Source organism: Protopterus annectens, chromosome 2.part0 (genome assembly GCF_019279795.1).
Source record: "Protopterus annectens isolate FY-2018-M chromosome 2.part0, PAN1.0, whole genome shotgun sequence".
NCBI lineage: Eukaryota > Metazoa > Chordata > Ceratodontiformes > Protopteridae > Protopterus > Protopterus annectens.
In genome coordinates this window covers 964,624,089-964,642,079 of record NC_056728.1, presented here as the reverse complement: position 1 = coordinate 964,642,079, position 17,991 = coordinate 964,624,089, and the positions used below count along the sequence as shown (strand labels likewise).

Below are 17,991 nucleotides of genomic sequence, written 5' to 3'. Positions count from 1 at the left end.
AGGTATGCTGTATGGACTGCTTTGCCCTCATCAATGGCTCTAGTGACTGTTTCAAAAAAGTCAACCAGGTTTAAAAGGCAGGATCTGCACTTTACAAAGCCGAACTGGGTGGGGTCAAGTGTCTGTAGGTCCCCTATGTCTCTGTATATGAGTTCTGTAATGATTCCATCCATAGCTTTGCAGACCAGGCTAGTTAAGCTTATGGGGTGGTAGTTTCCAGGGTCTGTAGAGGCACCCCCCTTGTGGAGTGGGACCACTGTTGCTGTACGCCAGTGTTCAGGTACATATCCCGAAGTAAGGCTAAGGTTAAAAAGCATTTTTATGTGTGGGATTAGCTCCTCTTGGAGTTCAAGTAACACGCACCCCGGGATACCGTCAGTTCCCATTGATGCTGTGTTTTTTGCTTTGTTTAGGGCGGTTCTCACTTGGACATCTGAGATGACAGGGAGATTACATTCAGCTGGGATAAGTATTTCTTCTTTTGGGGGTGAAGGAGGCGAGAAATTTGCACTGAACCTGTCAGCCAGAATGTTAGCAATATCTGTGGGTTCAGTGTATTTTTTGTTGTTGTGAACCAACTCTGAGCATATCTGAGGGTTTCCACCCAGGTTTCTAACATAGCTGAAGAAGGCTTTGTGGTTATCTTTAGTGTCTTTAGCGATTTTTCCCTCAAAGTTTGCCTTGGATGTTTTTATGAGAGAACGTAGTTTTCTGCTAATGTTGATCAGAGATGTCTTCCCTTCATGGGATTTCGCTCTGACTTCCTTCTTTTGTTATACAATTTGTTTATGGCTGAGGTCCACCAGACAGGACGCTTACATTTGGTGGAGAGGGACTTGGATTTGTTTGGGATTGCATGATCCATGCATTCTTGGAGATGTCCATAGAAAGCATTTGTGAAGGATTCGGCATTGTGGGATGTGGTATCCACTGGCACAGTGGGCTTAAAGGATACCATCTCAGTCTTAAGAAGAGTGAAGTCTGCTTTTGAGAAGTTTTTCACTGTGGTCTTTTGTGCTGGGGGTGGAGGTGGGATATGTATATCCAGGGTGATTAGTTTGTGGTCAGATCTCACTAGTGAGGGGTATACTTCCGATTGTGGAGCATTTTGTCCCCATGTTTGTGATGATCAGGTCTAGTATATAGTCCCCCTAGTGGGAGAGGTGACTAGTTGTTCCAGTGCATTTGAATTTATGAATTCCAGGAACCTTTGGGCTAGGGTATTAGGGCTAGAATAATGTACCTAATCTATGTTTGGGTAGTTGAAGTCTCCCAGTATGATGGTATTTTGTGATACATTCATATCCTCCAATGTCTTCAGGAAGGCTGAGTGGGGTTCTTGAGATTGGGAGGGTGGTCTGTAACATGCTACCAGTTGTATAGCAGTTTTGCCTATGGTTAGTTGCACCTGTATGGTCTCTGATGCTTCATGTGTTGCTACTAACCTGGAGGTGTGGGTGTCCTTTATGAATATGGACACTTCCCCTCCCTTTGTGGTTCGGCCCGGGTTTTGGGGCTGAAAAGCATGATACGAGGTATAGCCTGGTAGCGCTGGGGTGCTCTCAGGAGCCTTGAACCAGGTTTCAGTTACTGCACAGATGTCGATGTTCTCCATGCTGAGGAGTGCATCAAGTGCCTGCATCTTGAAATTTAGACTTCTGGCGTTGAGCAGCATTACCCTTAGTTTTTTTCCATTTTTGTTTTCTAAGGAGGTGGGTTTGTCTTTTGAGCCTTGCCTAAAAAAGGCACTATGGGGGTGGCAAGAGCCTTAGCCAAAATCCGGAAGCCCAGTGGTGACAGGTGTAAGCCATCCCTTGCGAAGCAGTGTGGCTTGTCCAACATATCATCCCAGGCAGACAGACATTGGATCCCCTTAGAATGACACCAGTACTCGAGCCAATTGTTAAAGCTGATCATCTTGTCTTTGTATTGTGGTATAATTCTTGGTGAGGGCAAGATGCTGCTCAGGGTCAGGGTCATACCAGCCTGGGCTACATAATCGGAGAGCTCCTCTATGTCTCTTTTCATGTAGTCCAGGGAGGTACGTCTCAGGTCATTCACACCAGCATGGACAATGACGGAGTCATATTTGTACTTGCTTTGGAGTGACCTGAGTGCGTGTGTTATGTGGCGGATCCTAGCCCCCGATAGACAGCTCACAGTCACCTTCTCCTTGTTCAGCCTGGTCAGTGGGACATCAGTGTGTCTGACTATGGAGTCACCTATTACTAGTGTATCAGGCAAGGTGTTTGGCCTTAAGGGCTGCGATTGGTCGACACACTGATTTATGTATGTGTTGCATGTGTTTTGTTTTGAGGTGGTGGATTTTTGGATGTCTGCTTTGGGAGCCTCTGTTGTTTTGTTAAGTTTTTTATTAGAGCCTCCGAGTATGTCTTTGTGTTTTTATGTGTTTGGTTTGCAGTTGTGGTAGGTCTATGTGGGACTGGGATTGTTGTGTGTGTGGTTGCCATCTCCTCCTGTCTGGTCATGCCAGCCCTTGGTTGAGAGAGTTCAGCCTCCAGTTTGGCTATATAGTTGCATCTCTCACATGTATTTGTGTTTGTTGGGAGGAGGAGAGGGTTGTCTGTGTACATGAGACAATTGTAGCATTGTCTCAAGATGACCAGATTGACCAGCTGAACTGGAGACGACGCCAGTAATCTACCACTCGACATGCTAGACAAGTATAAGGGAGTGGTATACCTTTAAGGGAAGTGGGTATTCACAGGGGTGGTAAGTAGATGTAGTGCTTTACTTAGTACGAGAGTGCTTACTTAGTAGAGAAGTATTGAGAACAAGTGCTAGGCTTATAATACAGTGAGTAGTCTGGTTATACTAAGAGTAGAGCTTCCTTAAGGGAAAATTTGAAGAGCAGACTTGGCGGAGTCAGAAAAAGTTTAACCTTGTTTAACCGGTGCTGCGCTATGCATCAGCAAAAGCCGTGCAAATGCGGATTTTAAACAGTGAACTACAAAAGAGCTAGAAATGGTCCCAAACAACCAATTACTACAGCTTCTTGTGCTGAGGTCACTTCCCCCAAGGACAGGTAGGCTGCTCAAGGCTCCCCACTCCCACTGGTGAGCAAAGAGACTTCCTTCTATCCAAGTAAGGTAATGGACAACACAGGAACTACACCACAGCCCAGAATACAGCAATGCCTGTAAACTGGTCTAAACTAGTCGAGGAAGGCGGGAAAACAAGGATTATTTTTTTTGTTTTTTTGTTTTTTTGGTAGAAACACACAGAAAATGCAGAGACAGTGATAAATTAGTTACACAGGCTAGCACACTTTAGTGGGCAGCCTCCACAATTAAATTAAACAAACAAACAAGCAAACTTTCGATCAAATTCGACTAAAATGTAACTTTAAGTACTTTGCAGTCAAAACGAGCAAACAGCAACAGTTCAATGTATTCCATATGCACTGCTTAAGGCACGTACTCTATCTCATGTTAGGAAAAGATCCTGAACAATACAGTGCTTGAGAGGGTGGGTACCACCTCCATATTCACCCTCTTTAAAAAGAGATGTATGTTCTGGTTAAGTCACATTTCACTCATAACAGACGGCCGAATACCAAAAGGCCTCCTTTTTGGAAAGATGGAGTCAGTAAACAAGTCAAAAGCAAGACCCAACTTGTATTACTAGGACATGTGCAAACGTGACCCCTGCACTCTCTCCATCAGCACAAACACCTGGCATTCTCTCACCTCAAATATGCCTAGAAACGGGAAGTGAAGGAAGCCCTCGCTATGTATGAAACCACCATGGCAAAGACAGCAGAGGACTAGAGAGCCCTCAGGAAAATTCGTGCCCATGATATCAGACTGACATCTTCTTCTGGAAGTTACTTCAAAATGTGGAAAGGACTGCCACTCCTGAATTGGAATGCACAGCCACAGAAGATGCTGCTTGAATCATTCCATTGGAGCCTAAGTCCATTAACCCTTGAGATCGAAGAATGCCCACTCCTATTACATATTACAGAAAAGTACAGTTTTGTACCTACCATAAATGTAGATGTTCGAAGATCCACATTGCTGCAGTCCTTACACTTGGGTAGTCCGCTGTCCTCGGTCGGCCCGAATATCAAAGTATAAGGCTGACGTCGGTCAGGGCGCATTTGACTGACGTCAGGGTACAAATGCGCATGACCGACGTCATATCCTCAGTCTTTTCTTGCCCCAGATGTCAGAAGACCCTAAAAATAAAGGTCAAAACCAAAAGACAGCAAACAACCAACCAACCACCCTTGCACTAACTATATGTACAATATATACAATATACACAATATGTACAACCCAACCCACACAACCACCTCTAACTACAGAGGGGAAGGAGGGAGGGTAAATTGGACTGCAGCAATGTGGATCTTCGAACATCTACATTTATGGTAGGTACAAAACTGTACTATGTTCTTCATCTCACATTGCTGCAGTCCTTACACTTGGGTAGAATCCCAAAGCAGAGGTAAGGGAGGATGGCTAACTACAAGGAAGCAGGAGCCGCCAAAATGCCCTGCAAAACAGCAGTGGCAAAACCAGCCCTGGACTTAGAGTAAAGTGGCAGGTGATAATGCCTAGAGAAAGTATGCACAGAACTCCAAGTAGCTGCCTCCAAAATATCCTTGGTTGCCACTCCCCTCAAAAAAGCTGTTGAAGTGGCAGTAGCCCTAGTGGAATGAGGCCTAATCCCAGCTGGAATCTCCTTGCCATGATGGGAATAACAGAAAGCAATGCAAAACCCAATCCACTTAGAAATAGTTTGTTTTGACACAGGCTTGCCCTGAGAACTCAAAGCAAAAGAAACAAACAACTGCTGAGACTGCCTGAACCCTTTAGTTCTGTCCAAATAATAACGCAACTGCCTGTGAACATCTAAAGTGTGCAAAATCTTTTCCCCTTTATTTTGGGGATTTGCATAAAAAGTAGGCAAATGAATAGTTTGGTTTAAAGCCACACTAGAAACCACCTTAGGCATAAAGGAAGGATTAGTACGTAATGATACCCTATCCTTATGGAAAATCAAGAAAGGCTCAACCGCCATAAGGGCCTGTAATTCAGACACCCTTCTGGCAGAGGTAATGGCCAATAAAAAAGCAGTCTTCCATGATAAATATTTCAACTCAGCAGTAGCTGCAGGCTCAAAAGGTTGTAGAGTGAGTTTCTCCAACACAAAATTGAGATCCCAAGCAGGAGCAGGAGCTTTTCGTGGGGGTCTTATATTCTTTGCCCCTCTAAGAAATTGCTTGAACAAAGGATGAGAAAACAATGGTGGGTCACAATCATAGTGAGCCAAAATTGCTGCAGCATGAACCTTAATAGAAGAGAAAGACAAACCTTTGTCCAGTAACTCAGTAAGATATTGAAGAGCCACACTCAAATTAGGCCCAGAAACATCAAAATCTTTTGCTGCACTCCAAAATAAAAATCTCTTCCATTTATCCGCGTACACTTTCCTTGTACTAGGCCTTCTAGCTTCCAAAATAACATTCAAAACTTGCTGAGGAAGTGGAGGCCCACTATGGTTCAAAACAGAATATGCCAGGCTGTTAGGTGCAGAGAGTGAAGCTTGACATTGAGCAAATGGCTGTCCTCCTGTGACAACAGGTGTGGAATCGAAGGCAAAGGCCATGGAGGCTTCCGTACTAGACTTCATAGTAATGGGTACCAGTGCTGTCGAGGCCAATCTGGAGCTATTAAAATCATCCTTGGCTTGTCCTGTCTGACCTTCAGAAGTACCTTTGGGAGGAGAGGTAGAGGTGGAAAGGCATACACATGAAGATTGCTCCAATTGAAAGAAAGAGCATCCACTCTCCAAGCTGTGGGATGAAACCTTTTTGTGCAAAACTTTGGCAGCTGATGGTTTAGTGGAGAAGCGAACAGATCTATGTCTGGAGTTCCCCATGACACTGTCAATTTCTGAAATACATGAGGATCCAGTTTCCACTCGTGGGGATCCATAATTCGTCCGCTCAACACATCTGCTAAGGAGCTCTGTGCTCCTGGCAGAAACCTTGCCTGAAGATTGAGCTGTAAACTGAGAGCAGTCTCCCACAAAATCATTGCTTGCCTGCATAGAGGATAAGAATGTGTTCCCCCTTGCTTGTTGATGTACCACATGACAGTTGTGTTGTCTGTTAGAATCAACACCTGTCCTGGAAGAAGGAATTCCTTGAAAGCTATCAATGCAAACTGGACTGCTAACATCTCCTTCATGTTGATATGTAGATGTTGTAGTCTGACAGGCCACTTGTTTTGTATCCACTTTCCATTTAGATGAGCTCCCCAAGCTTTGTCTGAGGCATCTGTCGTTAAAATCTGACTCGCCTCTGGCCGGGTCACAGAGAGTCCCTTGTTTAGGTGACATTCCTGAGCCCACCACAAAAATTCCTTCTGAATGCAAGGTATTATTTGAATGACAGTGTCCAGATCCTGGCAGTGCTGTGTCCATACATTTTGTAGCTACCATTGTAGCTTCCTCATATGCAGTTTGGCATTGGGAAGCACCAGAATACAAGATGCCATGAACCCTAAGGCTTGAAGGACTGTCCTTGCAGTCAGCCCGGACTGATGAGATAGTTGATGGAAGTAAAGGGATAGACTCTTTTGTTTGTCCGGGGTTAAAAAGGCCATCTGGGATGCTGTATTCAGTCTCACACCCAGAAAGCACATGTCTTGAGAGGGTACTAGACTGGACTTTATTTCGTTCACAGAATACCCTAGGCATCTTAGCACTGCTATCACATATTCCAAATGATGAAGAAGCTCTTCCCTTCCTTGAGCCAGAATTAGGCAGTCATCCAAATAAGGATAGATCTGTATTCCTTTTAGTCTGAAGAAAGCTATCACTGGAGCCAGAACTTTCGTGAACACTCTGGGCAGTAGATAAGCCAAAGGGCAATGCAGAGAACTGATAGTGAGAAGTCCCAGCTCGAAAACGCAGATACTTTCTGCAACTGAGTCTGATAGGAACATGAAGGTAAGCCTCCTTGAGATCCAAAGTTACCATCCAATGATCTTTGCCCAGCAGAGGTAAAAGCTGCTGCAACGTCAACATTTTGAACTTGGGAATGTCCAGATAAGTGTTGAGGATAGATAAATCCAAAATTGGCCTCCACGTGTTCCCCTTCTTTGGTACTAGGAACAGGCGAGAATAAAATCCTAGGCCCACTTCTGGCAGAGGGACCGGCTGTATGGCCCCTAGTTGGAGCAACAGAGAAACCTGTTTGTGAGCCTCTATTCTTTGTTGAGGAGGAACGTCTGGCATGCCTTTGAAAGGAGGCAAGGTATGGAAATAAAACCTGTAGCCGTGGTGTATGATATCCAATACCCATCTGTCCTGGGTAATTAAACTCCAATTTTCTTTGAAAAGTGCCAACCTTCCTCCCAAAGGTGCTGCCAGACGAGCAGGCTCTGGCAGCTGAAAAGGTAGGTCATTGGGTCTGCTTACGAAAGGACTGACCCCTGCCCTCACCCGAAGCCTGTGCAGGAAAACTCCCTGTTCTAGGCCTGAAAGAGCCCTGAGCTCTGCCCTTACCACGTCTAGATCTACCCCTAGACTGGGAATCATAAGAAGGATACGCCCACCCTTTAGTAGGCCAATTTCTACTAAACTTTGGAGGCTGGACCTGCAAAAAATCTTTAACAGTCTGCATAGACTTAGCCTTGTCTTCCATTTTCTTTAAAACTGTCTCAACAGGAGGACCAAACAACACGTCAGATTGTAAAGGAGCATCTAAAATCCTTGTTTTAACATGTTCAGACAAATTCTGATCCCTCAGCCAGGCGTGCCTGCGAAGAACTGACCCAGTGGCAGCCACCCTAGACGAGGCCTGTACAGCATCAAAACCACATTGCAAAGAATGCTTACCCACCTGTTCAGAAACATGTACTAAATCTTGCAACTCTTTACAATCAATACCTACTGCCAGAGCATCAACCTTAGACTTCAATTGTGAAAGGAGATAGTTTTGGTATTTCAACATGTGAAACTGGCAATTCAGAGCCCTCATAGCAAGAGTAGAAGAAGTATAGACTTTCTTTCCCCATCTATCCAAGGCCCTAGCCTCCTTGTCTGCAGGAACCGGATTTTTAATAACAGAAGCCTTAACACCTTTAGGCCCCTGGCTAACAGTTTCTGGGTCTGCCCTAGGACTCTTAAAAAGATACTTATGAGCTTCAGGCACTCTGTAATACCTATCCGGCTTAACAGGAGCAGGAGGCAAGGAATCAGGATTAAGAGAAGCCTCTGTAAAAACATCTTCCACTACATCCAAAACAGGAGGTATAGCCAAAGGCCTATGCTGGGGTAAAAACAGAAATTCCCTAAGCCTTTTCCTGGAATCAGAGAAGTCCTGACCTTCCCACTTAAAATGCTCCCTCATGGAATGAAGAGTTTCTGAAAAAGAAAAATCCTCAGGAGGAGTAGCAGAAGGAGTAGAATCATCCACATCAGAATCAGAATAAGGAGAGTACTCCTGCAAGTCTTCAGCAAGACTCTGAAACATCTGAAGCCTGCTCAAAACCCCCCAGCTCAGGCTCCACCCTAGGTCTCTTATCAGGAGGGGGCATAGAACCCCTAATCAAAGTAATCAAATCTTCTGCCATTTTAAGCATATGCTTCTTGGGCACAGTACCTGAAGAGCTAGGGGTAACACCAACTGAAGCTAAACCTGGCCTGCCCCTGGGAGAAGCCTTTGAAACAGAAGGAGAGGGCCTAGCCACCTTAGGAAGGGAGGGGAGTATAGTAACCTGAGAAGCCCCCTCAGCCCGACTTGTCTCCTGAGAGGCCACATCTTGCAATAATAAAGTCTCACCCTGGGAAGACAAAGAAACCTCCGGTGGAGCCACCGGCTCCACCGACACCTCTAAAGAACCGGCGTCCGGTACAGACGGCTCTTCTAGCCTAGGCTTAACTGCCTTGTCCTTGCGCTTCTTCGAAGAAGCGGGCGTCGGAGCATCCGACGGCATTTTATAGTTGCACCGCTTCCCAAAGACTAACCTTGCACAATCCAACCTTCTCTTTATAGTGCGTTTATTAAATCTAGCACAAGAGCGACAGCCAACAACGTCGTGCTCAGGCCCTAAGCAAGGAATACACAAAGTATGACAATCTCTATGCGGTATCTGTTTCCCACAAGAAATGCAATTATTGACTTTTTCTGACATCCGGTAAATGACTGAGGCAAGAAAAATCTAAAATATTCCCCAACGGGGTACTTAGCCAACTTTGAACTCGGTCTGAAACTTCTAAATCGAAAAATCTCAGAACGCCAACCGGCACTTGCAATGCTGCTTCTGCATCGGACCATGCGGCAAAAAAGAATGAGGATATGACGTCGGTCATGCGCATTTGTACCCTGACGTCCTGACGTCAGTCAAATGCGCCCTGACCGACGTCAGTCTTATACTTTGATATTCGGGCCGACCGAGGACAGCGGACTACCCAAGTGTAAGGACTGCAGCAATGTGAGATGAAGAACATCATATATGTTGTAGAATTCATTGGAACTGCTCTCTGTCTTTGAAAATCATTGCTGGGTCTTACCTGTAAGAATGATGCAGATATGTTGCATATGGATTTATCTTATTTGATAAGCATGCTATTATTCTGTAATACATGTTGAAAGTCTGGGTCAACAATAAAACTGCTTTTGCACACAAAAAAAAAAAAACATTTCCAGCTGCTGTGTGAATGAGCAAGTAACTTTACCAAACAGTGCTCTTGGGTTATATCAGAAAAGAGGCACTTGTACACAGTGGGTTTACCTAGTCAACAAATGTCTAATATAAAAAAGTAGTGTAAACACTGAATCAATGGGGAAGATAAAGTGTACAAAATCAGGAAAAGGGCAGATGAAATTTTACTTATCTTAAAGTTTACTGCAGGGTTACCCTTGCCAAGTATGGAGGAAGTAAGAGTCATTGTGGGAGTCTACACTACACCAAGTGCATGTATACTGAATGGAAGGCCACAAGCATCATGGACTTTTTTTTTACTGATTCTTTCTGTATATTGAGAGTAATGCAAATGACAAATTCAAATATATACAAACCTGGGAAATACCTTTCTGGAACTTTGGAGATATAGAAAACAAATGCAAAAGCAGCAATTAAATACAACACCACAACACGAGGCACAAACTCCTGTAAGGAAACAAAATAAGAAACATGTTAGTGGTAAATGCAAATTCTATGCCACATTTTCTGTAAAAGTAAATAACTTGTGCTATTTAGTCACCTTCTCACTTCAGTTTGATCAAGGATTAGTTTGGAAGTTCCCTCTACAGCAGTGCCTGTTAAACCCAAGCTAACAACTGGATTTTGCCAAAAAACTACAAAATGTGTCATCAAAAACTCTTGAAGACACCAAGAAAAGTGTATTATTTAGACTTATTCTAAAACTGCTTACAGTTTTTACTTGTTAGTACAACCCAATATACCAAAGCACTTCACTTCTTAGTCACCCAAGTCAGACTTATGATAGCACATCCTTTCAGTGACCACTCATAATACATTTTACCCATATAACAGATTTTTGTTTAACTTCATTCCCTCTGTCCTTTTTCTCCCACTTACAGTCCCATCATATTATACTCCTGATCTCGATGAAGTAGGAAGAAACAGTACTTGTGATAACAAACTGGTTCATGAGGCCATTGCTAATCAGGATGCTGAAGCCTCCATCCCTGAAGATACTAACCTTAGGCTTGAACAATCAAACTAGACTATTCTTGATTTGACTGAAGAGTAACAGGGGTGTAATAAGTTAGTAGAATCTATCCTTCCCCATTTTCTGCTTCTCCTCCACTGTTCCAGGAATCTTCGGCAACATTGTGTAGCTCTCTCGTTACTAACAGCCTGAAACATTACTTAGAACATTATCAGGTTTGAAGACAGTTTATAATGTATCTAAGGAATCCAACTGTTAGTTCAGATACTGCATGCTTTATACCCAATGGCTCGGTATGGCCTCTGTAAAATTAGCTAAAAAAAGGTGTCTGCAATTCTTTTCACTCTGATAAAGTATCTGAGTTAATGTAGGCTAGGAGAAAAAAAAACAGACATATACCTCACATTCTATAACTCTTAAATCACCAAATATATATATTTTTTTACTTTTTAATACAAGTCAGGTACAGTTTGCAGGATTCTGACATGTTACTTACACTTTCTGAGATTGAAGGCATAGATCTGTCAGTCTGTTAAGTAATGCAGAATACTGTACCTCTCCAAACTTATACTCCCACTGTGACCTCAAATTGTCACTTTGGTCCAGAAACTCAAATTTCATTTCAGAAGTTTAAAAAATGCAATACGTCAAATATCTTATCTGAAAATTTAATTTTGTGTCAGATCCCAATTCAGACCCTGAGGCTACAATAAGAGACCGTCTTACATATTTTTTGCTTTTTTTGTCACTGACTGATCTCATAGGAGGAAAAACAATGGTACAGTCTACAGGGTCATTTTATATCAACCAAAGGTTTAACTGATGAACCTTCTCTAATCAGTCTGTAGCTAAACAAATGTCTCCTCTCCTCTGCATTTCTGAGCAGGGAATGACATCCACTACTCCTATTCAAGCACCTCTTTCACCTATTTTATCACTACCTTTTAAAGGGGTTACATCAAACAGTTCAGGACAAGCTGGGAAAATATATCCTTTCGTCAATTCCTGATCCATTGCCAAAATCTTCTACAGTAACCCAAGCTTTTGCTACTCTTTTTTATTTTAAACATCTTTTTCTTAATTTTAAAACAAAGATTGCACAAAATTATTTAAAGCTAAATAGAACAAAAACATAACTATTTATAGATGTCCACAACAAAATCAAACACAGAAAACTAAATTATTAAACTTTATCAAGTAAATCACTTAATTTTGACAAAAATCTAAACTTGTTAGTAATATTCAAAGTTCTCATTTTGGCTGTTGACATTTCTTCTTTATAGACCCGTTTCCTAAATCAATGAATTCAGTGAAAGAAAGAGTAATTTTACACCTCCAATTCTTTGTGACTATTTCTTTTCTATAGCTGAAATGGACCAAAGGAGAGGCACCTGCACCCTATGAATGGAATCCGAAACTGGAGGATTAAATGAGAACAAGGAGTTAGAAATTATACAATTGTCTGTCCACAAAGCTTGGGCAAAATTTCTAAATTCAACCAAAAAAAAGTTACTATTTTACAATCCAATATCATATTAAACCAATCTGCATTAAAACACTTCATTACACCTCCAACAATTAATTTTTAAAAAGTTATATATTAAAGTCGCTTTATGTGGAGTTAAAAACCTCTGTGAAGAAATCTCCACATATATATTTCCCAATAAATAGAAGTACAGTTTCCCGCAGATTTAAGAATTAAGGAACAATAAAAACAATAAATCCTTAACTATATAATAACATTTATGAATCTTTTAAAATTTATAAGGATGCAATCAGTGAAGGAAGCGGAACAGTAGTTTCCTTTTCATTTAAACTTAAGTCGTTCAAAATTCAGTAACATTTATTAATTCCAAATTTAGATAAAGATTCTACGACATAGCTGTTATAATCCTTCATGAATGGATTTCTAACTGGATTGGTAAGAAGAATTTGACCATAGATATGACTTTTTTTTTTTTTTTTTTTTTACAAATTGTATGCCATCTCTGTATTTTTCACTGTTCTACAACTTTACTTACTTTTGTATAACTACTATAAAATTGTCAATATCCTGTGGAGCTTTTCTCCCCGGGCCTCGACTGAAAATGGGCTATTCCAGGCCCAGCGGACTATCCCGGTCTTCAAACTGTAATTAATAAATAAATAAGATCATGCATCATAAAACTTTTAAAACTCATTTAATAACATGGATGAAAAGGTAAAAGTAATAGTCAAAATATTGAAGTATTATTAAAAGGGGCTACAATTTAAAATTACATACTTGTGTATATTGTATGTACTTACATATGCATAATATATTTACATGGATGTGCATACACAGAACAGTGTGCAAATTATGAGTAGATGCTTTTAAGCATCTTCTCCTCTAAACTGTTTTATATAGCACAGAAGACAATAGCTTAAAGTATAAGTACAGTAATGTATATAAATGTTATATGCAAATTAATACCTTTATAGACGTCAAATACATATACTTCTCTCAGAGCAAGTTTATAATCACTGTTAGTAGTTTCCAGTCAAATGTCTGTAAAAACTGTTTTGTATACTCAGTGTGCAGAGGTGTGAACCATATGTTATCCCATATAAGATATGCCAGCTTCCTGCATGCTTGTTTTTATCTCCATTTTTGTAATGAAGTGTTCTCTGTGTTTAACCTTAAAGTTTTGCTGCATTGTGTAGCTCTTTTGGGCATCACATCAGGTGTTAAACTTCACAATTGCATTTCAAGGAAAGGATTGGGACTACTATATATTGAAGTAATATTAAAAGGTTATGGGGATATTTAGTTTTTGTAAGCAGTTATACATACATCTGTAGACCCCTTACTTATGAATAGACAAGTGTGGTCTGTGTAAATATATACTTAATTTTGAGTGTGTTTTTGAATGTGGATGTCCTCCTGTATACAGAATTGCAATGTAGCATAATGTACTTAACTACGGATGCTAAATCTGTATCTTATCAACTTTCAGATTTTGAATAGCTCTCTATAACAATATTTTAATACAGTGCAAGATGTTACGTATGGCACATGTCACACAGTTGGTGTACTATGCTATCAGCTTCATTCATGCTATGCATTTTAAGTCTTCTACATTCTACTGGTAGCAAATTACGGTGGTCTAACCACGGAGTATATCTCGTAGCAAAAAATGTTCAAACAGACACACTGGCAGCTTCTCCAAAGCTCAAGACACAGTTAACCAAAGTTCACTTAAAAAAGAGAACACACTTGCAGAGTCTCCAAAGCTCAAAGTACAGTTGACCAAAGTTCACTTTAAAAAAGAACACACTTGCAGCTTCTCCAAAGTTTAAAACGTGTTTAATCCATAAAAGATAGTAAGCGCTTTCGCGTAGGTTCACCTACGCTTCCTCAGACATAAAAACTATGTAAAACTCTCCAACTTTTAAACACAAATAGGTGGGAAAATTTAACAATTAACTAAACGATCATTCAATCTGCCTCATCTGTTAACCAGAATTTAAAGGAGAATGACAACTGCAGCAAAAGACTGCCTCCTAAATGTAAACAAAACACTCTCGGGCATTACAACTGATATCAATTCGGCTGCATAGATCTTGCACATAGTCAGCATGCTATTCAAAACATTGTCAGTAAGCAATATGGAAAGAATATTCATACAAAACCACATCTTACACAGTATTAAAATTCTTTATATACTGACAAAATAATGACAGAAATCATTGATCATGCTAAACATCAATAGCAATTCCATTTTCATCTTCTACATAAGTGAATTAATCTAACTATGGATAAATAAGTGACAACGCTAAACCACTTTGTTCCTACAAAAAGAAACCTCCTTGATTAAAGCCGCTGGCTATGTCTTATCAAATAGGCATATTGCCATCAGACAGGCTCGTGGTCAAAGATTAAATTAAAAATGTCGGACAGTTATTAAAAGTGCAAAACTTGCAGTCGCTATCTCTAGCCATGTTCTCTCTCACTGTCTCGTGCACCTGCAGTCAATCTGTACAATCCAAAACGTTCTGTAAAATACATTCCTCCTAAACGGTACAGATACGTATAAATGAAGATACATCATAGAAGCGAATTATGCAAAGGAAACACTACAATACGCGTCCTAACGTATGACGCATGACCCATCCCATCTAAACACAACCCCCACGGTGGTAACATCCCTCCAACCCCTATCTGCATGAACTTCAAAGAGTAAGCTGTCGCAAAACAGTCCCAAGCAGTAAAACCTGTACATATCTGATCTCAAATCAAGCAGCTCTCAATGCCGAACTGCGACATCCTAAAATGTAGACCATACTATCACCTCATATATCATACCCAGAAGTACACATATATTCTCTATACATATAAGAGAAGTTTTTTGTATATACAACAAGACATATGAATGCGACGGCTGTGTTACAGACATATGCTCTACTGCCAATGGCAGATACCCAAAGCATTGACTCCATTAATGGTATGATCTCTTTTCCCAAAGGGAACCATTAAATAAAAAATAAAAAATATAAAATATATATATGGTACCAAAACAACTAAACAGGCATCGCATAAGTACACATTACTAAGTCACATGTCACTTCCGGAAGTAAACCGAACACTTTTTCAACCAAAATGGCCAAGCAAAGGCAATTATGTGCAACTCAATAATTCAACTCTAAAACAAATCAAATTTCCCATAGCCATCAAAAACCAGCTATAGAAAATTTTTTACCTGTGCAGATATCTATGAAAAGTACCCGATACGGACTTCACACAAAACACCTTATGGCATCTAAACGGAATACAAACGTAAACCCACTAACAACAGCTATATGCACGCCTACATATCCGAATGCATAAACCAAACGCTGTGCTATTCTAAAACATCCATATATAGGGCTGCATTCCCTTGACAATCATGGGGCAAGATGGAAAGGGTGAGCTGATGTTAACTCTGTCGGAAATCATGTCACAATGAACTCCTATCCATTAATACCATTAAAAATATACACAACACAGACGTGACCAACAGTTATATAATCACAGCACCTCCACATATTAAACAACATTCACTTAGTGAACGTAAACAAAATGGAACATATGAACTTGTGTAAACCCTATTAAAAGCTATATTACAATAAGCTCTTACTGAAATATATCATTTGAAATCTTCAAGACGAGATCAAATGAAGAGCAATATAAAGCCAACAATCAATCTAAAGTAAAATACATTATAGAAACCATAAAATCAAAATACCTTGATTTCCTAACACAACACAACTACCTCTCAAGACTTACAAAGTGACCACACCAAGGCCCACTGTTCTATACACAACATTGGCAGATATATAAGGCAACTCACAAAAGTGGCAAGGAGGCAAAATCCTAACTCCCAACTCCTTACAGTACAGGCTTAATAGTAATAGAGTTATTCAAGCCTGGGTATACATGTGCCCTCATTTTCAATATCCAGTTCAGTTCGACCTTAGCTAGCATATTGGCTAGATCACCACCTCTGTGACTAACCCTTACTATTTCTAAAACCCGAAACTCAAATGACCGATGCGTAGGATATTCCAAGGAGTGCTTAACTAAGGCATTATTCTCATTGCCTTTCTTCAAATCATATAAATGATTATAAATCCTATCGCTAAGTCTCCTTTTTGTAAGGCCTATATAAAAAGCTGTACAGTTCAAGCAGTGGGCTAGATATACCACATTGGTGGTCTCACAGGTAGCATGAAACTTGGGCGAAAACCTAAAACTCATACAAGGATGTACAAAATTCTGAACAGAAGTAATATACTGGCATCTATTGCAACGATTACATGGGTATGTTCCCAATCCCAAGCTGGTGTCAACGCTTGTCGCCCCAAACAGTGGATGGTTGGTTAAAATCATCTTCAAATTTCTACTGTTCTTGAACAGAAACTGTGGTCTATTACCTATAATCTCCCTAGTAGCATCATCCAAGGTTAACATGTTCCAGTTACGTATGATCACCCCTTGAATGGATCTCACATCACTGGTATATTTAACAGTATACCTAAGACAATCAGATGTCTGTGTTTCAGCCAAATCCCTATTGATATGATGTAATGTACCCTTGGGTACATTGGTACCAGAACCTAGAACAGTATTCCTGATGCTCTTAACCATGCTTGATTTATACCCTCTATCTCTAAATAATGACTCCATCAAATCAGCTTCCTTCTCCAATTCACAGGGATCTTTACAAAGCCTACTCAACCTGATAAATTGGCTCTTGACAACGCCAAAGAAAACATGCCTGGGGTGCATGCTTTCATATCTGAGAATAGAGTTCCTCCAGACAGGTTTCCTATACAGTGTTGGAATAATCTGTCCCTTCTCATTAATATTCAATGTCACATCTAGAAAAGGGATAGATGAATTAGAGTACTCATGTGTGAATGTTAGAAAAGTGGTGGTCGACTCTATTTCCGACCAGAACGTCTCAAACCATCTGAGTACAGCATTTGGTTTATGCATTCGGATATGTAGGCGTGCATATAGCTGTTGTTAGTGGGTTTACGTTTGTATTCCGTTTAGATGCCATAAGGTGTTTTGTGTGAAGTCCGTATCGGGTACTTCTCATAGATATCTCCACAGGTAAAAAATTTTCTATAGCTGGTTTTTGATGGCTATGGGAAATTTGATTTGTTTTAGAGTTGAATTATTGAGTTGCACATAATTGTCTTTGCTTGGCCATTTTGGTTGAAAAAGTGTTCGGTTTACTTCCGGAAGTGACATGTGACTTAGTAATGTGTACTTATGTGATGCCTGTTTAGTTGTTTTGGTACCATATATATATTTTATATTTTTTATTTTTTATTTAATGGTTCCCTTTGGGAAAAGAGATCATACCATTAATGGAGTCAATGCTTTGGGTATCTGCCATTGGCAGTAGAGCATATGTCTGTAACACAGCCGTCGCATTCATATGTTTTGTTGTATATACAAAAAACTTCTCTTATATGTATAGAGAATATATGTGTACTTCTGGGTATGATATATGAGGTGATAGTATGGTCTACATTTTAGGATGTTGCAGTTCGGCATTGAGAGCTGCTTGATCTGAGATCAGATATGTACAGGTTTTACTGCTTGGGACTGTTTTGCGACAGCTTACTCTTTGAAGTTCATGCAGATAGGGGTTGGAGGGACGTTACCACCGTGGGGTTGTGTTTAGATGGGATGGGTCATGCGCATAATGCTAGGACGCCAGACAGTGTTTCCTTTGCATAATTCGCTTCTATGATGTATCTTCATTTATACGTATCTGTACCGTTTAGGAGGAATGTATTTTACAG

The 17,991-nt window shown here is 40.6% G+C and overlaps 1 protein-coding gene across 7 annotated transcripts in view; it reads right to left on the bottom strand.

Annotated features, from left to right (window-relative positions):
• Positions 1-17,991, bottom strand: part of PAQR3 (progestin and adipoQ receptor family member 3) — a 1,198,746-nt gene that overhangs the window by 125,935 nt on the left and 1,054,820 nt on the right. For all 7 annotated transcript variants that reach the window (XM_044061213.1, XM_044061218.1, XM_044061217.1 and 4 more), the window contains one exon: positions 10,058-10,148. In XM_044061213.1, the coding sequence (XP_043917148.1) occupies positions 10,058-10,148 (91 nt within the window). The remainder of the gene's footprint in view (positions 1-10,057; positions 10,149-17,991) is intronic.